Source organism: Oratosquilla oratoria, chromosome 1 (assembly GCF_046742065.1).
Source record: "Oratosquilla oratoria isolate Oo_2021 chromosome 1, ASM4674206v1, whole genome shotgun sequence".
NCBI classification, from domain to species: Eukaryota; Metazoa; Arthropoda; class Malacostraca; order Stomatopoda; family Squillidae; genus Oratosquilla; species Oratosquilla oratoria.
This window is the reverse complement of record NC_134777.1, coordinates 127,334,787-127,358,957: the sequence shown is the minus strand read 5'-3', so window position 1 is coordinate 127,358,957 and position 24,171 is coordinate 127,334,787. Positions and strand designations below refer to the sequence as shown.

General features: G+C 39.8%; 1 protein-coding gene across 1 annotated transcript in view; it reads right to left on the bottom strand.

Moving 5' to 3' along the window:
- LOC143029812 (carbohydrate sulfotransferase 12-like) overlaps positions 1 to 24,171 on the bottom strand; it is a 45,963-nt gene that overhangs the window by 6,945 nt on the left and 14,847 nt on the right. The window contains exons 5-7 of the mRNA XM_076192848.1: positions 22,116 to 22,201; positions 20,362 to 20,421; positions 17,119 to 17,264 (exon numbers count right to left, since the gene is read on the bottom strand). Of these exons, the coding sequence (XP_076048963.1) occupies positions 17,119 to 17,264; positions 20,362 to 20,421; positions 22,116 to 22,201 (292 nt within the window). The remainder of the gene's footprint in view (positions 1 to 17,118; positions 17,265 to 20,361; positions 20,422 to 22,115; positions 22,202 to 24,171) is intronic.

The window sequence follows — 24,171 nt, the reverse complement described above, 5'->3', positions numbered from 1 at the left end:
GGACGACTACAAGGGAAGCAGTCGATTGAAGTCGACATTAACAACTGAAGGGATGGCCATGAAAGTTCTCCGTCATGAGGTTGTAACCTCATTTACTAACAACCAAAATTTTTCGGGGGAAGAAAATACCGTGGAATTAATAGGTTCCTTAGCTTGATACACTAATAGTGACAAAAACATGTCAGATGATAAAAAGAAAATATACTTTTTTAAAAGAAAATGTAGATCCTGAGAAGGGTAGGGCTAGACTTAAGATAATTTTTCAGTAAATGGAAAATATAAACAAATATGAGGACTATAAGAAAACTTTCATGAAACACTTTAAGTCAAAGTGTGATCAGGATCCTATCAGGTCTTTCGTTAGAATAATAAGGAAAACAAAAACATGTGAAACAAACACAGAATATCTAGAAAATTAGACAAAGTCTTAGGACATGATTTCTATGTTGAAGGATTCAGATTGGATAGAAAGTACATCTAGTAACAAGTTAAAAAATTTCAGGTTACTAAGTTAATAGCATTTACACTGCAGAAAAGCTATACAAGGATCTTAAAGAAACAATGGACTTAGGGGAGATAAATTACCTTTTACAAGGGTATCAAGAGAGTAAATTAATTAGTCCATATGTCATGACAATAGGAATGTAACAACAGAAAGAAACTAGGAACTCTAGGAGTGATTACAGAAACAGAAGATCTGAACATAGAGTTAGAAGCACTTCAAATATTGTTAGATTTGAGCGTTTTAATTGTAACCAATGGGGGTATAAAGCACCAGAGTGTTATTATAAGACTATTTGCAGGAACTGCAAATATGAGGGACATGATGAGTATCATTGTAGAAACTCACCTTTCTGTTTGCATCACAGTAGAGTAGGACATAGAATACATGATTGTAGAGCAATGCCAAATCTGTGTATTCAACCAGAAACATGAGAAAAACCTCCAGACACAAAATAAAACAATACTATAAAAGAAAACAACAACTCCAAAGACAATCTCAAACTTACTATAACAATTGGAAGGGCCTCTGTAGGACCCATCATTGCGGATAGAGTATTCAATAGACCTATTAAAATATTTGTCGATGCGGGATCTGTAGGAAATATTATATCTAGCAAAGTTATAAACCAGTTGAAACCGGGAATGAAAATCTTGGCACCAATCCACTACTCATTACAAGGAGTAACAGGAAGTCAATTAGAAATATTAGGTAAGACTAAGTTGGATGTTATTTTGTATAGAAATGAGCATTTACACATTACGGTGATAATTGTATAAGAATCTGTTTTCCCATTATATTTATTGATAGGTTTTACAACTATGAGAAAAGAGGGCATGATCACATGTCCGGGTGAGCTAGGGATCTTAGTTAAATTACAGTTAACCACATTTTTAAATCAACCAGACTTTTGATTTTTAAATCAATCAGCCAGTATCTGTAATAAGAGAACCCATTGAGATAGATTGGGAAGCTAACAATGCTAAATTGGATGGTAGCGGGGCAGTGCGATCTATTCAAGAACGGATAACACAAAAAGAGGAAAAAAAAATATTGCGAAAACAACACAGATATTCAAGAGATCCCAGAAATTAATTAGATTTTATCAACTTCAAATAAAGCTTTGTTAATCGTGGAATGTGGCGTAATAGAATCGACATTATTGCACTCCAGAGCAATTAATAGAGTAGCAGTGTAGTTGAAAGGAGTCCCTGTAGAATCCGAAATTTTAACCATCGCAGAATCAATTAGGATAAAAAGTTTGAAATTGGACTCCTCGGAGGCTTATAAGACACACAAGAACAAGGTAGCAAAATTAATGATTAGTACTTATGAAAAGGTACACAAATAGAATGTTTTCAAGTCTGTCCAAGACCCATTAAGATTTTAAATGAAAGTACTGTGTTAGAATCACAAATTTTATCAATCTGTTCAATTTAGGAAGAAAAAGATTTGGGAGAGAGATAGAAGAGTCAACTAGAGCCTACTTGTTGCCCAGATCTAAATGCAAGCTTAATTGCATTGCTTGTGAAGCACTATAAACCAATTGCTTTGCCGGGGGACACCTTGGACAAAACAGCTGTTTTAAAGTACCAAATCAAATTAAAACCAGAAAATCAACCTATTTATGTACATGTCTACAGATTACCACATTCCAGGTTAGCCATTGTAGATCAATTGATCACTGAAGTATTATCGCTGGATGTCATAGAACCCAGTCAAAGTGAATGGAACTTCCCATTGATTCTGATGCCAAAATCAGATGGTACCATGCGTCCAATTATTGACTATAGGGAATTGAATAAACAGACAATACTTGATCGACTAACGTTACCGGTAATAACAGATATGCTTCGTAGTTTGGGAACCGAGAATCAATATTTCAACACTATAGATATCAAATATGCGTTCTGGCAAATCGAGTTGCACAAAGATTCACTGGGTTATACATAATTTTCTACAACCACGGGCCACTATGCGTTCAAACGAAGGCCATTTGTGTTATGTGATAGTCCATTAACTTTTATGAGATTAGGAAACACAGCCAGTGTATTTCTAGATGATATTTCAATAGTCTTCCAAACAGTGACTGAGCACTTTAAGTGATTAGATGTGGTATTTTCTAGACTAGTTGAAGCAGGATTGAAAGTGAAATTTGAAAAGCGAAAGTTTTTGCAGGACAGTGTCATTTATTTGGGACATAAGATAGATAGACATAGCTTTAGTACAGTGAATTAAAAGGTACAAGCAGTAAAGAACTATTCAGTACCAAACAATGTAGAAAAATATAGAAGTTTCTTGTTATTGACAGTGTTTTATAGAAAGTTTATCAAGGGTTATGCAGACATAGCAATTCCATTAAGTTCTTTGTTGAGGAAAGATTCAAGGTTCATTTGGGGATCTACACAACAAACTTTTGATAAATTGAAAAATAAACTTACTAGTTCTCCAGTTCTAATATTTCCTAATTATGATAAAGAGATCATTCTTTGTACTGATGTGTCTGACGTAGGGTTAGGAGGCATACTGATGCAAGAGAGAGATGGGAAACTACAACCGATATCTTTCACATCGAGACTTTGTAATAGTGCAGAGAGAAATTACTCCATCATAGAAACAGAAACATTAGCAGTAATATATTCACTAGAGAACGTTAAAGATATGATACTAGGATATTCAATCAGAGTGTAGACTGATCATGCAGCTATTCAAAACTTATTCAACCATAAGAACCTTAGAGGCAGATTAGCCAGGTGGTTTATTACACTTCAGTGTTACAAGGTTAAGTTTGAATATATTTCCAGTAGGAAGAACGCTGCAGCAGATGCACTATCTAGGAATATTAGCCAACCAACGATAGTATTAATGAACTAGTAACCTTAGATGAGGAATTGATAATAAGAGAACAAAGAAGAGATAAGACTTGGGAAAAAGTAGCCCAGAATTTGATGAACCCAAGAGGGTTGAGCAATAGACTTTTTTTTTTTTTATAGAAAAACAGTTGTAAGTGGGAAGTAAATTTCTAGGGGCCCAGTGAATCAGTTGGTGATTCACTGGGTCGCTAGTTCTCATCCAGGAAAGGATAAAACTTATAAACAAGCACAACTTGAAAATTGCTTGAAATATGCTGAGGTAAAAGGAAGTACACATAAACCTGCACCTATGCTATCATATCCCATACCACAGAAACCTTGGGAAAGAGTTCACTTATATACACTAGAGTTATCTATGTCTGAAAATTTATATAAATATGTATTTGTTGCCATTGATTATCATTCAAGATTTTGTATTTTACAGCCCATACCAAATAAGAGAGCTGAAACAATTGCTATATGAACAAATCATCTGTAATTTCACTACTAAGATCTTAGTTTCAGACAATGATACTGAATTTAACAACAAAATCTTGGAAGAATTATGTAGGTTATTTAAGATAAACAAAATCAAAATTCAAGTGAATCATCCACAGAGCAATAGAGTTATAGAAAGGTTAAATAAGAAAATTATCACTTATCTTAGAGGTTTGATAAGCCCACGTAGTACAACTTGGAATGATTTGATTCCTTTTGTTAAATGTGCACTCTATAACCAAATCAATACAACTACAGTTGAAACACTACACTATATTATTTACTGGGAAGACAAAATTCTCCCGTATGAAATCTTGATTGCAGAACCGAAACCGGTGTATAACATAAATGATTACATACATTTCAAGCCATACACAGGTGTATAGAATAGATGATTACATACATACATTTCAAGCCATACACCAGAGAGTCAGGAAACACATGAAAGAGTATGTACAAGAGATGAAGAAACAACAACATAAAATAGCACACAAATTGAATTACAAATAGGAGATTTAGTCATAGCCAAAATGCATACAATCAGTAATAAACTTTCACCAAGATACTCCGGTCCATATAGAATAATCGATTTTGCAGGTGGAAATAAATACAATATCTTCCATTTAGAAATAAGGGAAGTGTCAGTTAGACATGTAGATAATTTAAAACGGACTAGGACTTGATATTGATGATAATTGTGGCATTGAGGATTGTAAAACAACAACTTTTTTTGAGGGAGAAGCAACATCATGCATACATTCTATTAGGAAAACTTTGAGTTCTGAAGAGTATCAGGAATATGTTTATAGTACTATGTTTGAACTACATATTAATACTACAAATATTTAGAGATATGACTGGATATATACTGTATATATACATATATATATATATATATATATATATATACACATATATATATACATATCCATATATATATATACATATATATATATATATATATATATATATATGTATATATATACATATGTATATACATATATATATATATAATATATATATATATATATACAGTATATATATATATATGTATATATATATATATATATATATGTATATACATATATATATATATATATATTTACATATATATAATTATACATATGTATATATATAGTCTATATATATTTATGTGTATATATATATATATATATATATGTATATATATACATATATTGAAGTAATAAAGACAAATGGGTGGAATGGTGGTGTGTTAAACACAGAGAACAGTTGAATTTTTATTCACTAACGTTTCGTCCTTACCAGGACATTCTCAAAGTACATACAGTTTCAGAAAATTAACAGCTTATATAATCCATCCTTGCCGTGTTCCCCTCCCTCTATACTCCCTCTATACTCTCATCCGATTATATAAGCTGTTAATTTTCTGAAACTGTTTGTACTTTGAGAATGTCCTGGTAAGGACGAAACGTCAGTGAATAAAACTTCAACTGTTCTCTGTGTTTAACTCACCACCCTTCCACTCATATATATATATATATATATATATATATTTATTTATATATATGATATATTTATATATATGTATATATACATACATATGCATACATATATATGTATACATATATGTATACATATATATTTACATGTATATATATATATACATATATATGTATATATTTATATATATATATACATATATATATATGTATATATATACTGTATATATATATGTATATATATATGTATATATATATATATATATATATATATATATATGTGTATATGTTGAGACATTCTGACAGGTTGACGTAAGCGGAATAGGAAACACAGGAGTCTTAGTCTTGATTTTATTCCTGACTAGTTTCGCAGGTATGCTTTTTCAAAGGAATAGGTTTACAAACGGGCTGTGGGCATTATTTACATGGGGTGGACCTCACCACCTCCCCGAGTTACCAAAGTTGGTGACGAGTGTGAACATTACATTGTGGCTAACGTAACAATGATGAAATTTTACAATTGAATATGATAACACTAATACCCTCTCCAGCTTTCTTCCTTTTACTCTGACGTTCCTTCTTGCACCATGCTACCTTGCTCCACTTCACATGCTACCAATTCACATATCCCCCAACATTGTTCCTTCTCCATTTAATATTATCCCCAACTTTTTATCATGATTTATTCTTTTAATATTATTTATTACTATTTATTTTTCAACACTATTATTCTTATCATTGTTATTTTAATTATTATTATGATGATGATGATGATGGTAGTCCGTCGATTACGACGATGACAGCTTCTTCTCAGGTTTTCTGGCGGGGAGGTTCGGAGGTGGCTTATGAGGCCAATTCTCGAACGGCAGACGCGGGCGCAGTGGGGGGCAGGGGAAATGTTCATTGCTTGGAGGCTGTGATGACGTGGCCTTGCGCCTCGCTTTTGCCTTCCTGGCGTTTTCCCTGCGTTGGTCCTCAAAAACGGTCTGGGCCTGCAGGGTGATGGAACGCCACTGAGGTCTGTCCAAAGCTTCAGTTTCAAGCTTTTTTGGTGGAATGTTAGTATGGGTGAGGTGTGTCTTCACGCAGTCTTTAAAGCGCTTGCGTGGTCTACCTGTGTTTCTTTTGCCTGAGTTAAGTTCTCCATACCAGAGTTGTTTGGGGAGGCGGTGGTCATCCATTCGAATGATATGTCCCACCCATCGAAGCTGACTTTTGAGAATCATGGCCTCGATGCTGGTCATCTCTGCACGGTCGAGCACCTCCAGGTTTGTGACTCGGTTTTGCCATTTGATATTTAAAATGGATATTAAGCTGCGCATGTGAAAGCGCTCTAGCTGCTTCAGGTGTCGTCTGTACAGGGTCCATGACTCACAGCCATAAAGAAGGCTGGTAAGGACCACAGCCCTGTACACTTTCAGTTTGGTAGAAAGTCTGACGTTTCGCTGGTTCAAGACTCGTGTTCTGAGCCGGCCAAGTGCTTGGCTGGCTTTGCAGATTCTGGCACTGATTTCTTTGTCCAGGCTACCGTCGTTGCTAATAGGGCTGCCGAGATATTTGAACTCCTTCGCATTTTTCAGTTGAGTTCCCTCGATGGAAATGGAGGGAGGCTGGGAGGTAGAGGTGGGTGCTGGTTGGAAAAGCACCTCTGTCTTTCCAAGGCTGATGGTAAGGCCAAAGAGGCGGGCACCCTCAGCAAACTTATCGACGATTAGCTGTAGGTCAGATTCCTTGTGGGCCATGAAGGGACAGTCATCAGCAAAAAGTGCCTCAAGAATGAGTTTCTCCTTGGTCTTAGTCTTTGCGTTCAGTCGACGAAGATCGAACACAGAACCTTCAGATCTGAATCACAGATATACCCCAAGGTCCAGGTCCCTGAAAGCATGGTTGAGCACACAGGTGAAGAACAGATTAAAGAGGATCGGGGCCAGGACGCATCCCTGTTTGACGCCATTGCTGATGTTGAAGGGCTCCGACACCTCTCCGCCTGACAGCACCTGCCCGGTCATGTCGTCATGGAATTGTCTAATAAGATTGACGAATTTTTCTGGGCATCCGAGCTTGGACAGAATGACCCAGAGGGCCTCCCTGTTCACTGTGTCGAATGCCTTGGTGAGGTCAATAAAGACTGCGTACAAGTCCATGTTTTGTTCGATGCATTCCTCTTGCACCTGGCGCATGACAAAGATCATGTCAACCGTACTGCGGTTTGGTCGAAATCCGCATTGTGCTTCTGGCAGGTTGTCTTCAGAGACATGGATAACAAGACGGTTGACCATGACTCATGCCAGGATTTTCCCCGTAATGGGGAGAAGAGAGATACCTCTATAGTTTCCACAGTCTGTCTTACTGCCCTTGTTCTTGAAGAGAGAGATGACGGTGGCATTTCTGAGTTCTTTGGGTATCTCTTCATCTTCCCAGATGTTGGTAAGGAGGGAGAAGAAGGATTTCAGGGCAACGGGTCCAACTGATTTAAAGATTTCAGCTGGGATCCCATCCATACCAGGGGCCTTACCTGAATTGCTCTGGCTAATGGCCTTCATAACTTCTTCCATCGTTGGTGGAAGGTCGAGGCAGTGGACTGTGGGTTTCTGGGTGATGAGGTCGAGGGCATGAGATTCTACTGTTGATAGCCGGTTAAGAAGAGTGCAGAAATGCTCCCTCCATCGCGCGTTGATGCTTCTCTTCTCTTTCAGTAGGGTGGAGCCGTCTGCTGTCAAGAGAAGAGCGGTACATGGCTTCATGGGTCCATAGACCTCCTTTATGGCACTGTAGAACATTTTGGAGTTCTGGGTGTCAGCGTATCTTTGGACCTCCTCTGCCTTGTCCTCCCACCACTTATCCTGCATCTTTCGGAGCGTTGTCTGGGCCTGTCTCTGGAGGTGCTTAAAGCGATCACGCTTGTAGGTGGAGGAAGGGTCGTTCTGCCATTCAATAAAGGCCTTCTGTTTGTTGTCGAGGAGTGACTTTATGGTCTCATCATTCTCATCAAACCAGTCTTGATGGATTCTCTTCCTGGGACCAATGGTGGCCCTAGCTGACTCCGTCACCACAGACTTGAACTGCTCCCATTGTTGTGTCGGGCAGCCAGTCAAGGGTCCGTGAGCAATTAGTCGGTCGTCCAGGTCATCCGCAAATTCATCACGTTGCTGGGGGTTCTTAAGTCGAGCGACGTCGTATGCTGGCTTGATGGTTTTCGGCATTTTACGGTGTGGTGGGATGATGTGCAGTGATAGGATGCATCTGGCTAGACGATGGTCTGTCCCGCATTCTGCACCGCGCATTGCTCTTGTGATCTTCACATCGCGGATGTCTCTCTGGCGGCAGATGACGAAGTCAATCAAATGCCACTGCCTAGATCTGGGATGTAACCAGGTCGTCTTATACTTGTCTGCCTGCCTAAACATGGTGTTCGTAATAGCGAGTTGGTTTTCAGCACACATGCTCAGGAGCATTAGGCCGTTGGAGTTTAACCTTCCTATGCCATGTAGTCCCAGCACACCATTCCAGTTGTTGTAATTCGCCCAGCAGAAAGAGTTTGTCGCTGGGGGGGACGTCTTTCACTAAGGTGTTGAGCTCTTCATAGAAGGCTTCTTTCGCTTCGTCGCTACTTGTAAGGGTGGGGGCGTAAGCGCTGATGATCGTGGCATGTCGGGAATGATCAAGAGGGAAGCGAATCTTCATCAGCCGTTCGTTAATAGATGTTGGGAGGTCGGGTAACTGTTTGAGGAGTGAGGTTTTGATGGCAAGTCCTACTCCATGTATTCTATCTTCGTCTTTGCTCTTGCCTTTCCAAAAGAAAGTGTAACCACCTTTCCGTTCTGCAACTGATCCCTCTTCAGGAAGTCTGGTTTCACTGAGGGCCGCCATGTCGATGCGGTAGCGGGCCAGTTCTCTTGCGACGAGGGCTGTTCTCCTCTCAGGCCTTGGGGAGTTTTCTCTATCCATGAGGGTGCGCACGTTCCATGTGCCAAGTATTAGGTTCTTTCTTCTTTGTTTTCGACCGCTTAAAGGGCAGACTGCCAGTAGCGGTATACTGGCCAGTTTATAAGGACAAGTTTTGGTTGGGACACCTTTTCTAGTCCCTTCCGTCGTATGAGGGTGAGCAGTACTACCCTAAAAAGGCTGCTCAGTCGCCTGGGGGAACACCGAACTCCACTGTTGTCCCGGGGTCAGAAGAAGAGCGACTATTGCCGCCAGGCCGCCTACGTGAGGGTTCTGACTACAACTTCCAGTGGTCGCCTCCACCTGTTACTTCGCCCGTTCCCCATCGCCGCAGGGCTTTTGATGAAAGGATTGAGGGGGGAAGGGGGAGGAGAGGGTGCCACCTGAGAGGAAACACCTGTCCGGGAATGGTTTTAAGTGGGAAAGTCGTTGCACGGGGCCAATCCCACTCTCTCAGCCTCGGGAACCAGGGTCCGGTGGTACGGAGGCCGTCACAACCAGGGGCTCCTTTAGCTGCAGTGGATGACCACGACGCCTTCTGTGCCTTGCCGCGCTCTCAACGTTCCACGACGCCTGCAGTCGCCGCCTTAATGACCGTTGGGACATCAAATTGACCTCTTCCGCTCATTCTGCCGACGGCAGTCTTCACATGCTAGGGTAGGCATACCCTTAATAACTCACCGGAGAGTTTCAAACCCAACCGGCTACCCTCACCTTGTTTAGCCCGTCTGCCAAAACGGTTACCAGGGTGTGGCCGCTGCGCATGCTACAGCTTCTAGGAGCCAAAAGTGGGAGCTGGGTGTCAGGTGGGAACCAAGGTAGTCGGAGCTATCCCAAAGGGACATGGCAGCCCCTTCTACAGAGGTACTATCCCTACCTAAAACACCCCAAACACCCCTATTATTATCATTATTTCTATTATCATTATTTTTATTATCACTATCATCATTATTATTATTACTTTCATTATCTTTGTTATTATTATTATTATTATCATTATTGTTACTATTATTATTTAAATATTTAATTTTTCGTTTCCATTATCATTGTTATCACTATTGTTGTTATAATTACTATGAATAATTTCTTTGTTATTAGTATTATCATATTTTTATTTTTATTATTATTATTATCATTATTATTATTATTACTTTTATTTTATTGTTATTATTATCATCATTATTATTATTATTACTTCTATTTTATTGTTATTATTATTTTGTTATTATTATTGTTACTATTATTATTTAGATATTTAATTTTTCATTTTTATCGTCATTGTTATCATTACTATTGTTACAATTACTATTAATAATTTCTTTGTTATTAGTGTTATCATATTTAATTGTAAAATTTCATCATTGTTACGTTAGCCACAATGTAATGTTCACACTCGTCACCAACTTTGGTAACTCGGGGAGGTGGTGAGGTCCACCCCATGTATATAATGCCCACAGCCCGTTTGTAAACCTAATCCTTTGAAAAAGCATACCTGCGAAACTAGTCAGGAATAAACTCAAGACTAAGACTCCTATGTTTCCTATTCCGCTTACGTCATATATATATATATATGTATATATATATATATATATATATATATATATATATATATATATATATATATATATATATATGTATGTATATATATATTCATATATGTATATATATGTAGACATACATATATATATATATATATGTATATATATATATATATATATATATATATATATTTATGTATATATATATATATATATATATATATATATATATATATATATACAGACATGTATATGTATATATACATATATATACATATATATATATATACATATTAATATACATATATATATATATACATACATATATATGTATATATATATATATATATATATATATATACATGGTATATATATATATATTGATATATATATACATATATATATATAAGGTGCATGCCTGGGATTAGATACCTGTGCGACCTGGAGCCTTGGTCAGTTATGAAGGCCTAGAGCATTAGTTAGCCATTAACTATTGTAAGATCATATTTTTCTTTTTGTGTTCCGTGAAACATTGAAAAATTCTTGTGAAACTTCACCAGTTAGGAATGTGTCTGTGATGCAGAATTGTCATTAAAAAATATATTTGTTAACCAAGTTACTCATGATAGCATAGGAAGTTCACATCTCCTATTTTTCTCAAACATAACCACTTGAGTCGTACGAGGCAACAAAAATGGGACGGGGATTAGGACTAGGTGCCCTCCTCCCTGTAGCCCCACAGGGGACATTCCTAAAGAAAAAAAAAAAAAAAAGTAAAGGTTTGGGTCTTTTTATTGTGCATGGATGTGGTACAGATGAGAGTAAAAGGGAAGACATAGGCAGTATGTTTGTGAGAAGAAAGGTGGATATGTTGGCATTGAGTGAAACTAAGTTAAAAGGGAGGGGTGAGTGTAGTTGGGAGGTTCTCAGGAGTGAAGAGAGGACGAGGGAGAGAAAGGGCGGCTATACTAGTAAATGAAGAGATAGGTAAGCGTGTATTAGAGTGGAAGAAGGTTTCTTCAAGGTTAGTGTGGATGAAGGTGAAACTGGGAAGGAAGATGTGGGTATTTGTAAATGCATATGGGCCTGGTAGTGAGAAGAATGTAGAGGAAAGGAAGGCTTTTTTGATAGATTTAAATGAGTGTATAAAGAGATTAGGGAAAAATGTCAATGTAGTGATATTGGGAGACTTTAATGCTAAGGTAGGAAATAAACCAATAGACGGAGTGGTTGGGAAGTGTGGAGTTCCAGGAAAAAGTCATAGTGGAGGGTTGGTGGTGGAGATGTGTCTAGAAAGAGAGTTGATGATAGTAAATACAGTGTTTAGGAAGAAAGTCAAGCATAAGTACTGTGGTAAATTGAGATTACTTGTCTTATTCTTATTTTACTATATACTTGGAAATGGTGTATAAGAATTGTATACTGGTGCTGTAGATTCCTTATATATGTGATTCTCATATGTTTATACTCTGTAATATGTTTACATGCTATACAGCACCTGTTAGTATTGTTTATCTAATTGAATCCTATGTAGACATATTTTGTTTATGTCAAAGTACTTATACCAAGACCTCTATACGTCGCTTGTTTGTTTACCTCGGCTTGCAAATAAATTAAGAAAAGCAAGTCCCCGTTTTTCGCTTATTCCTCAGTTCACACTACAACAAGTACACATGGGAGAAGGTGGTGGATGGAAGGGTGGTAGATAGAGCGTTAATGGACTATATAGTGGTAACCAGGAGTAAAGCAGGAAGAGTTAGTGATGTTTATGTTCTAAGGGGAGAGAATGGGGGAATATCAGATCATTTTCTGATGGAAGGTAAGTTGAGAGTGGAGGATAGATGGAGAAAAAGGAAAAGAACAAAAGGTAGGGAGGTGCTTAGAGTAAGCTGCTTAAATGAGAAAGAAAATCAGGAGTACAAGAAGAAGCTGAGAGGGGAGTGTGAGGGAGTGAAGGATACAGTAGAACTAGGAATGGAGGAGGAATGGGGATGGTTCAAGGAGGGAGTCACAAGGTGTGCAAAGATGGTGTGTGGAACAAGGAGGACGGGATGAGGAAGCAAAGGAGGTTGTAGAAGAGAAGAAGTGAGCTTTCACAGGTTGGCTACAAAATAGGACGAGGGTATCATATGAGAGGTACAAGAGAAGAGAAGAGAAGTAAAGCATAAGATTAAGGAGGCAAAGAGGAGAGCAGATGTGAAATGGGGTAAGAGTGTGACAGAAAAATTTGAAAGTAATAAAAAATGTTTTGTAAAGAACTTAAGAGAGGAAGAGGAGGCGAATCAAGTAGAGAAGAAAAGGTAAAAGGTGCAGATGGAGAGATGATAGTGGAAGAGAAGGCAGTAGGAAGAAGATGGGTAGAGTATTTTAGGGAGTTGCTAAATGTGAAGGAGGATAGGAAGGGAAAGGTAGTTGCAGTGCGAAGCACTAAGAAAATGACTGTGATGAGTAAGGAAAATGGAGGAGAAATAAGGAAAGATGAAGTGAAGGTAGTTGTTAAGATGATGAGAGCAGGTAAGGCACCTGTTATGGATGGATGTCATGCAGAATGCATAAGAAAAGGTACAGTGATGGTGGATTGGCTGGTGAGGTTATTTAATGTTTGTTTAAGAGAGGGTAGACTGCCAGAGGACTGGAGGAGTGCCTGTGTAGTTCCACTTTACAAGAAAAAATAGGACAAGTGTGAGTATAGTAGTTTCAGAGGGATCAGCTTGTTAAGTGTAGTTGGGAAGGTTCATGGGAGAGTCTTGATTGAGAGGATTAGGAGAGGAACAGAGGGAGTAATTGGTGAGGAACAGTGTGGGTTTAGGAGTGGTAGGGGTTCCGTACCGTAGATCAGTTTTTTTTTTTTTTTTTTTTTTGGGGGGGGGGGTAAGACAATATGTGAGAAAGCTATAGGAAAAAATAAGGATTTTTTTATGGATTTGTAAAAAGCTTATGACAGGGTAGACAGTAAGGCACTGTGGGAGGTATTGCAGATATATGGGATAGGAGGAAAACTGTCAAGGGCAGTCAAGAGTTTTTACGAGAGTAGTAGAGCTTGTGTTAGGATTAGAAATAGAGAGAGTAAGTGGTTTGAGGTAAAGGTGGGACTTCGTCAGGGATGTGTTATGTCTTCCTGGCTGTTCAATTTATACATGGATGGGGTGGTGCGAGAGGTAAATGCAAGGGTGGTGGGTCAATGATTGGAGATGGTTAAAGAAAATGGAGAAAAATGGGAGATAAGCCAGTTATTGTTTGCTGACAACACTGCGCTTGTAGCAAGATCAAAGGAGGGATTGAGGAAGTTAGTGACAGAGTTTGGGAAGGTGTACAAAAGAAGGAAGTTGAAGACAAATGTGGGTAAAAGTAAGGTGATGAGATGTACAAGGGGAGAAAGTAGCAGCAGACTGGGTGTGAGTATTAAGGGAGAGAGACTGGAGGAAGTGGATAGTTTTAGATACTTGGATGCTAATGTAGCAGGAAAGAGGAGGTGAGGAGGTGAGGAGAAGAACGGGGTTGAAAAGGGAGTTGGGAGATAGAGTTGATGAAAGAGTATTAGGATGGTTTGGACATATGGAAAGAATGAGTGAAGAAAGACTATTAAAAAAGGTGTGGAATGCAGAGGTGAAAGAAGTGAACATGAGAAGTCGACCTAGGATGAGATGGATGGATGGAGTAAAAGGGGCGTTGGGAAAAGGGAATGTCTGTTGAGGAAGGGTGGGAGAGGACAAAAGATAGGGGTAAATGGAGCATGGTTGTGTATGGATGATGCTGTGATGCATGAGGGGGAGTGGGTGAGGGATGGGGGGTGAGGGAGTATGTGTGAGAAATAAATTGACGCAGCCTGAAGGGACTTCTCCCTGTATTCTCCTTTTCTGCTGTGGATGTGTTGTGTCTTACGATACTGCTTCTGACCCAGGGCAGTGGGCAAGCTGCAGGGATGACCGGTCATCCAGAAGGTACCAAGATAAGAGTCTAGTATGTTAGGGATGGAATGGGTGGGAGTGGTTTTTATGTCTTTGTTTTTTTTTTGTACCTCCTTATGAGATATGCTTTGTACATGTCATTGAGAGGATGAACCTTTCCCAGGTTTACCATTTCGGCGATTTATAGGAGTTCACAATCTTGTAACCGTTATACCCCCTGAAGACGATTCCTGGACGGGAATCGAAACGTCGGGCAAATAAACCCTTCAATTGAATCTGGTGTTTACAGCTTTCCAATATGGATCCCAGATTCCAAATCTTCTCTTATATATATGGATAAAGTGTGCCTGTACATATATTGTATTGCAGTATTGTGTCATTTATTATTGTTTATTCCTTTTGCAGTGCAAAATCCTTTAAGATCAGTTTTCACTCATGTCAGTATTTCCATTATATTTTTTTCTTTTTTCACTTCCAGCCACTTTCATAATCTCAGTCCTCTCCAATTTTATTTCTAGTCTTGCAGTGCTTCTATCAAATTGGCTCATCATCACTCCACATTGCAATGTTGTCTGCTTACATCATTATTCACTGTTGGTGTCCAGCTAGTCCTCACTTAAACCACGTGTGCTATAAAAAGTAATTATGAAATTACCATACCTTGTTCAACTCTTGAAATTACACTGATTCATTTTTACATATCCTGTCATCACATTGAATTTCCAATGTTCCTAAAGGCTCATTATTGTTTTATTCAACTTTTCCTTTATTCCATACTCCTCTCCACTTTTGTCCTTGGCAGTAAGTCCGTTTTTTCCAGTTTAAAGAAAGTTGAGTGATCTAATCTGTTGCATTCACACATTTTTTCTATTACCATTCTCTGTGTACATATTAGATCCGCAATAGGCTTACTGCAATTATTCCTGTATCAACGTTGTTCTTCTGTTTTCCCTTTGATGATGTTTTTGTTGCTTCCAATAATTCTCTCGTATGTTTTTATATAATGTAGAAGTTCCTCTAATTCTGACAGTCTGACTTGCCTCATTGTCCTTTCTATTTTATTGTATTGTGGTATGTTATCATCATTTTCCCAATATCCTTTCAACCATATTTTTCTTTAAGATTTCAGGATCTTCGCTTCAGAGTTTTCACCTTCCTTGATCAGGCCTATAGGTACTCCATCAGAACTAGGTGATTTCCCATTTTTCATTTTAGATAAAGTTTGATTCGGTTTTTACCTGTATCATAATCTTCATCAGCCATCTCCTCCGATTCTACTTTCTGCACTTAGCCTGTATGTGATGCACCATAAAAAGGAAAGTGATACCACAAAGAATGTGTGCTATTGTGTGACAAGATGTGATGTGGCCACTCGGACTGGTGGGTGGCGAAAGCGACTACAATAAGAACATAAGAATGGAGGAGACTGCGAAAGACCATAAAGCCTATACTCGGCAGCTCTATCTCCCTTACCTCCTGCTATCCCTATCTTTAAAGTTATCTACTCTTCTTTTAAATCCATTACTACGGGTCCTGCACTGCTATCTTAATAATTATGATGACCTTGCGCCCTGTCTCGTGACAGATTTTGCCGCTGTCATCTGTGCGGTAACTATTGACTCCGTTAATGGGGTACAGCAATGATTCTTTTTTCCCCAGTTGGGATGCGCGAGCACCAAAGGATTGAATTGCGATTCTGGTGGGGTGGGGTGGGGGGGGGAGGTCTGCTGGAGGTCATATGATACTGAAAAAAATGTATACATCAATTCCTGCCGCGGTAATAAGTACGCATTTATCTACGTGATGTTACACTGAACACATGGTTATGTGCAACATGACTCACTGGACAATGTCCAAAGAATTTTACTTAACATGGGAACACGAAGATCCCTCCAAGTCGGTGGAGTGAGGGGTCGAGAGCCAGAGAACGTTGGGGAGACAATACATATATATATATATATATATATATATATATATATATATATATATATATATATATATATATATATATATATATATGTATGTATGTATATATATATATAGATTTGCATATCGTGAAATTAAGCTCACAGTCAAGAAACATATTATGCCACATTTCATGCAGTCCATACATGGCGGAAACACATGCTGGCAAGTTTTATGGGATGTGGCACCACTGTTTTGTTTACCTATGTGGTCGAGATGTAGGCTCACAAACAAGCATGTAGCGGGTGTATATCAATGATTCCACAAATTACACAATATCTCCACATATCTTGCTAATGGTTGATGGAATGTGACACTTTAGTCCTTCTTTTAATATACTGTAAAAACTGGGTGGGCAGAGCTATAAACATACACATTGTTGTCACATTTCATACACTTTGCCAACGGGATTAAACGAACAGACCATACCTTTGGTATGTAACAGTATAAGACTTTGTGTTTGTCGTCTACAAGGATGTGGTTGAGATGATTTCTCCCAACGGGTTCGCTGATGTTGAGGAGAGCACAGGTTCTCTTCAGTTTTGCCCTCTGTTCATCGCTGCGTCTCTTGGACTCTGTAAGAGCAGAAGTGTGCCCCAAATTAGGCCATTTTAAGATCCTTTCAGTCTCCTACTCCCTGTGGCGGGGGTCAATAATACCTGCATGTCGTAGACAACATTGAAATGAGGCAGAACAAACGATCTGGGAGCCCCATCTTTTCTCCCACTATGAGTCAAAGCAAAGGTAAGTTTTGACACGGGCACTTTATAAGTGGGACTGAGGCCTTTGTATATAGTACAAATTTCACCTGAGAACAGGAATATGAAAGACGGGCTGATTACTATGGGTTGTGTAAGATCCATCGAGAGGTCTGATCATTGTAAATAACGTTTGATCTAAGGAGAGAAGGTCTGAATACTACGGGCAGAGGAAGGAGAGAAGGTCTGATCAGTAAGGTGAATAAAAGGCCTGAGATTAGGTCTGACAAAAAGGGGAGAGAATATCGTCCCAGGCCTTTTATGACGTCAGGTGGAAGAGAGTAGGTCAACTAGCCAATCAACTCCTCCAAAGCCAGGCGGTCGGGTGGGACTAAGTGGACGAGCACAATATCTTGCTCGCCATGACGTCACTAAAATTGTGCTAGACGACTATGAGAAGACATTCAAAACGGTTCCTTTTATGGGCGGTGCAGAGTCGTGAACCAAAGTTCGTACATCATTGTAACCAGAGAGGAGAGCTGGGCAGGTCAAGAGCCTACCAACAGGAGAGCTGGGCAGGTCAAGAGCCTACCAGCAGGAGAGCTAGGCAGGTCAAGAGCCTACCAGCAGGAGAGCTGGGCAGGTCAAGAGCCTACCAGCAGTAGAGCTGAGCAGGTCGAGAGCCTGCCAGCCGCAGGTGTGCCCGAGGTCAAGACCCGGCACTTACTGTATTTTGCCCAAAGGGCTTATATATACTCTGTTGTTAATAACTCCAGATTATTATTAATAAATAGAAGAAAACTCCCCCCTTTGGAGTTTATCTCGCCCGCATTAAGTCCACCTTATGTAACCTACGACAATCACCGACCAAATGGGTTACAGTCATCATATCTGTCGTTTAGCTGTTGGAAACAATCTGCGCGGGCGTGAGCAAGAAAGGTACTTGGACAAACCGCATGAAATGGTTGCTCGTGAACACGTTTTGAGGGGTCGTTGTATTTTAGGACGCGCTCTATCTACACCACCAGAAGTCTTTGTCCAAGTGAGGGGAGCCCCTTTCTACTGAAAACGGCTTATCTCTTTGGTACTACACTACAAATCTTATCTTATTTAATTCATATCACTGCCTTTATTTTGATTATCAGCAAAGTGAAAGAAAGCACGATCTTTTTCCTTGCATGTGGTATAAATACGGTTGCGGGATTTTCCTTCTCTCTTATATAATAAAAGGCCATAAAACTATATATAATAACCGGTCTGCCCCACATCTATCATAACTCTACCTCCCTTCCATTTCATTCTTTCCTTCCACTAAACCCCCAATCTCCCCCTCCCTCCCTCTCCCCATCTTATCTATTCTGCCCTCTAACTAAACTTCTCTCTTTTATACGCTATATCCACTGCCTTAGATCCTTTACTATGTTTACATGTAACATGCGCGCGTATGATGCGAGACAAAACACTTGACGTGATCTGTTGTTGTGATAATTTGAAATGTACTGTTGCCTCTAACTCAGCTTAAACTTAAGCCTACCATGCTATACAATTTCCAGTGAGAACCCAACCATCAGCCTTATTTAGGTATACTTTAATCTTATACAGTGTCTTAACACCTTGGCGTTGACTAAGTAGTACAAGCAAAATAAAAAGAAATACTGTAAAAAGAAATCTCAGCTTATAGACTACATATTTAATGATCAGAATTTCAATAGTCATATTCTTGATAGTTATTCATGACGCAAAAGTGATGAGGACTTAATCTAAAAATGTGAATATTCTTATCTTAAGTTGAACATGACTTATATTCAAAATGTTCTTCTTAAAAACATGTAAATAGAAGCATGTCCTACATGACAAAGAAAAATTTAACTCATAACCCAACTTGCTTCTGACTTGATTGGCTGCTGTTGGTCATTGGATGACAATGACAATCCTGCACATGACCGGCCACAAAATAGCAATAATAAGCCTCTAGGGCAGTGTTTCCCAACCTTTTTTGGCTGCGACCCTAAATCCACTCTTAGCCTGGAGTCGCGACCCTAATTGTAATAATAAATTCAACCATTTCATGTTATATTTCTACGTACTTGCATAGTGTTTATAAACTTTCGTTTTTATAGTTCAGTTTATATTTACTAGCACAATGAATTTAAATACATTTGAAACTTGAATGAAAAAAAAAGTTAAAAAAGACCCATTGGCGACCCTCAAAAACCCCCTCGCGACCCTAGTTTGGGTCGCGATCCTGGGGTTGGGAACCACTGCTCTAGGGACTTGCACGCTTTCATAGGCACCTTTGTGAAAACGCGTGGCTTGTCTACAAGGTATTCAGTGACATTTCTCTATATTAGGCCCGGTAATTTTGAAATATCGTTTACCCACTCATCATCACACATCACACAAAGAGGAAGTTTCTCCCCATTATTGAGAGACAGTTTTGATATACTGTATACTGTTGTTTATCAGCATCTTCTAGTTCTTTGAAATAAATGGAAGGATATATTTTCACGCTATGTTTCTTGCTGATCTCGCGGCCTCATTTTTTCTATTGTCTCACAGTATGCGAGCGCACGTTGTTTACGACGGACCTCCCACTTCATGCAAGAAGGGTTCTATTGCCTTACAATATGCGCGCGCACGTTGTTTACAAAAGAGCTACTAATTATGCAAGAAGGGGCCTATTGCCTCGCAGCAATTTTGTTTAAAGCAGAGCTCCTACTTTATGCAAGAAGGAACCTATTGCCTCGCAGCAATTTTGTTTACAGCAGAGCCCCTACTTAATGCAAGAAGGGGCCTATTGCCTCGCAGCAATTTTGGTTACAGCAGAGCTCCTACGTCATGCAAGAAAGGGTCTATACAGTGGTGGAGCTAATATTTTTCTTCAAATGGAAATAAAAAAGAATACGGTATGGTGCAAAGATTCATTGGTTCCACGAGTTAAAATAAAGACATAGAGAGAGAGACAAAAAATTACCTTCCTCCTGTTTGTGTTCTTCATTATTTTGCAGTCTGTTTCCTACCATCCCACCTGTACCTAGAGAGAGAGCGAAAAGGAATATTAGTGATATTAGTGCATCCATAACGTCACTAAATCAAGTAGCCTACAGTTAATGGCCACATTCAGATTTATTTTCCTCAATCCTTTTATTTTTCTATTTTTAACTATCTATATACATATTCATCTATTTTCTTATTAATTCATCTATTTACTTATGTATGTGCTTATTTCCGATTAATGCTTGCTCATAAGTACACAGACAAGAGTATATAGAATAACCAACATATTTTCAAATGACCAGGCAATATAGGGGAGATGAAAGACTTGAGAGTGTCCAAAGAACCTTTACCAGCAAGATTGGGTGTGTGAAAGGCATGAACTACTGGGACAGACTCAAGCAACTCAAACCCTATTCACTCCAAAGGCGCAGAGAACGGTACCTGATAATTTACACGAGGAAAATGCTGGAGGGTCTCGTCCCCAGCACTGGAGTGACACCCAGACAGGAGAGGATCCTGCTATGTTGATGGAATGGCCAGCAGCACAAGGTGCACCACATATCTCCAAGCAAACTCCTTCACCAGAGTGGCCCCCAAGCTCTTCAATATTCTCCCCAACTACCTAAACAACACTCATTCTGGACAGTGGGAGCATTCAAAAGATGACTGGATGCCTTCCTAGAAATTGAAGACACACCTCCCACACCATCCTATAGTAACACGTGGCCCCACTACAACAAGGTGGTACATCGAATACCACTTCACTGGAAGCAGCACGGCAACGGTGGAGGCAGCAGCAGTTCCTGTAACCGAGGCGTATTCGCCGATATTTCCATAAGGCAGGTGCAGGCTGGGATGTTAACGAGCAAAGCGAGTTAAGCAACTTTAGGAGTGTTTTGAGGTCTATGCAGGGGCATAATTGACTATTTTAGATCATATCTATAATGATTAAACTGTTGAAAAATAGATAAAAAAAAAACTTTTTCCCAAGCCCTTGTACCGGCCCACTTGGGCACAAAAGAACCGGTCCCCCGGGCATCGCCCAAATTCCCTAATGACCAGTCCACCCTTGCCATAAGGTAACAATGAAATCATGAAAATGAGTGGCATTTGGTAAACAGTGTAGCTAAACGTGAGAGATTTGAACAGGCGACGCTTCCTTGTCCACTGACTGACCACAAACGGTTTTTCTCTTTACTTGGAAAGAACCGGGCCCCTTCCCGAAGGGACTCCGAAGATCTCATGCTGAACTGGAAATACTCTAGCATTCCAGAGCGCCGATGTAAGACGCTGAATAAATGTTGGTGCACACTTACCCCAAGAGGTAAAATGGAAGAAAGAAGTAAGTATGACCGGCACAACCGCCAGTGAGTCTGAGGTTTCGAGGTGATTCGACTGCGTTTTCTCCTCGACTGCGTTTTCTTCGAATGCACACAGATTGTCCTCCACCGTCTTGAAGGGTTATCACACTGGCCTATTTTTCCTCCAACCTCCGATTAATCGTCAGTACCGCCCACCCCCAGAACTTTTTCTTCCGTAAAATCCCTATGGTAAACTAATTTCTTTCCTCGGCATATCAGATTCCTTCCCAAAAGCTGTGGGCTGCAAACCTGCTGCAAGAGTCGTAGGAAAACTAGCCCAGTGTGATAACGCCTTCATCCTCTCCTTCAATCAACATCACACCAACCTATTCGGCATATTGCCAACGTGTTTCAAGATTGGGACTCTTACAGCTGTTGTCCAAGGAGAGGCCGATGAAGTAGAAATAGAAAAAGACGAAGATCAGAGGCACATAGGACCAATGTCTTCCTGGAATTCTGAAAAAAAAAAAAATAGTATAATTTTGTCGTGTACATGCTTGGAAAATCATTACCAGGATTATCATAGCAAAGTTACTTTTTTACCTTGTCAAACATTGAGGGTCTATGAATAGAACAAAGCAATAATGCCTCGCTAGATGCACACGCTTCAATACAACGCACTTTTTTCAGAGTTGACGTTTCTCAATAAGTCTTCGATTGTTGCCGACGTATCGAAACTTCCTGGTTCCATTATCTGGGTGATCTATGGACTATGGACTACCTAGGACAGACCACCCGCTCGCGTGGGATCGGTAGTTGTAAGGCGGGGGGGGGGGAGATGTCTGTATGAAAATGAAATGATAGTTGTATATAAAAGAGGGCTATTGCCACCGGGCGATTTTAGGGATATTTATTGGGTGAAGTCGTGGCTTATGAGGGGTGGGTAGGAGACTTGGAGTTGGAGGCTGAAATCAATATATGTAACTGTGAGGTTACTTTAGGAATCTTATTCATTTTGATCTCAACCAATAAATTTAGAAAGGGAGTAGGAGGCTTAGTCGTAGGTACAGATAGAAAAACTGGAAAGATTTTTAGTAGTAGGTAAACTGAAATGGGAAGATGCAGTACGAAAGAAAGTTTGAAAATAAGATAATTTCAGTAAAAGGAAAAGCTTATGTAGATATTTGTGCATGTAGTCATGTTATTGTTTGCGATATGCTTGTGTGTGTATGCTACGTATAGAGGGTGTTTCCTCTAAGCGGGTGTACATTCAGCTTGATAATTAAGGGGCGAGACATATCCTGGTTCCGGCCGACGAAACAGACCTCCTGAAGTAGCGGAGCCATTTTGCCGGCGAGAGAACAGGTAATAGTATATATATTCGGTTGAGATGTGAATATATATTAAAAATGCATATAACATGTTTACAGAAAAATAAAAATAAAAACAAAATTAGAGTTATAACCAGCGAAGACTGAACCCGACCAGCCATAGCACGTCTACTGAGAATCTGCCACTTTTCCTTACGCTTGCCGCTGGATACAGACTGACCCAAGTCCGTGGTACTTAGTCAGACACCCAGCACATCGCGGTACGTTTGGTCACGATCAGTCAAAGCTGGTAAAAGGGTAAGTTGTAGATATGCGCGTCCATACACGATTTTTCGTATACACCCCACGTGGGAGAGGCACAGCTGACAAATACTGTACGGTGTAGTCTAGGTGTGATGTGTCGTATCAGGTGTTTGTGTTTGGAGTACAGTCTTTCTAGGTGTCTCATGTGAAGTTTGTGTTTGTGCTGGTTGAGTGGACGGATGTTAGAATCTCGGTGTAGGGACTCAGCGCTTCTGAAGTCACTCCATTGCGAACCCGTAATGAACTTGACTGCGGCATTCTGAACCTTCTGTTAGTTGTTAGTGGACATGCCAGCTGGCTCAATCCCGGGGAATGGCAATCGGTCTGACTAGGGCTAGGAACAATCGACGTTTGGTGGACAGTGTTGCGGTTTTAAAGCGCTTTAGTCTTCTCAACACAGCCTTAGCCCTCGCTCCCTGTCTGCGGAAGTGTGGGGTTCAGGTAAGGCCAATATCCAGTGTGCTACTCAGCACACAGGCATGGTCTTTCACTAGGACATTTGTGTTTTTCATTTTAAGAGGAGTGTTCATGATTGTTCTGTTGGTTTACTTGCTGCGAAAATATACAGCTTTGCATTTCGACGCGCTGGTTTTAATGCGCCACTTTTGCTCACACGGGTTTGCCCCGTCTAGTATCTTTTGCATTACATGTAACGCTCCCTAAGGCGTTTTGTGTCTGTTAATGTGATTAGTGTCGTCCGCATACGAAAGAGTAAGAACTCGGGATAGTGTGTGTATAATTTGGAAGTTTTAAGCTCCCACGGGCTTTGGTTTTGAGCCCGTTTGGTGGGTGATTGGACTTATGAGTGTGTGTGGGCCCAACCACACACACTCATACATTCACAAGATGTGC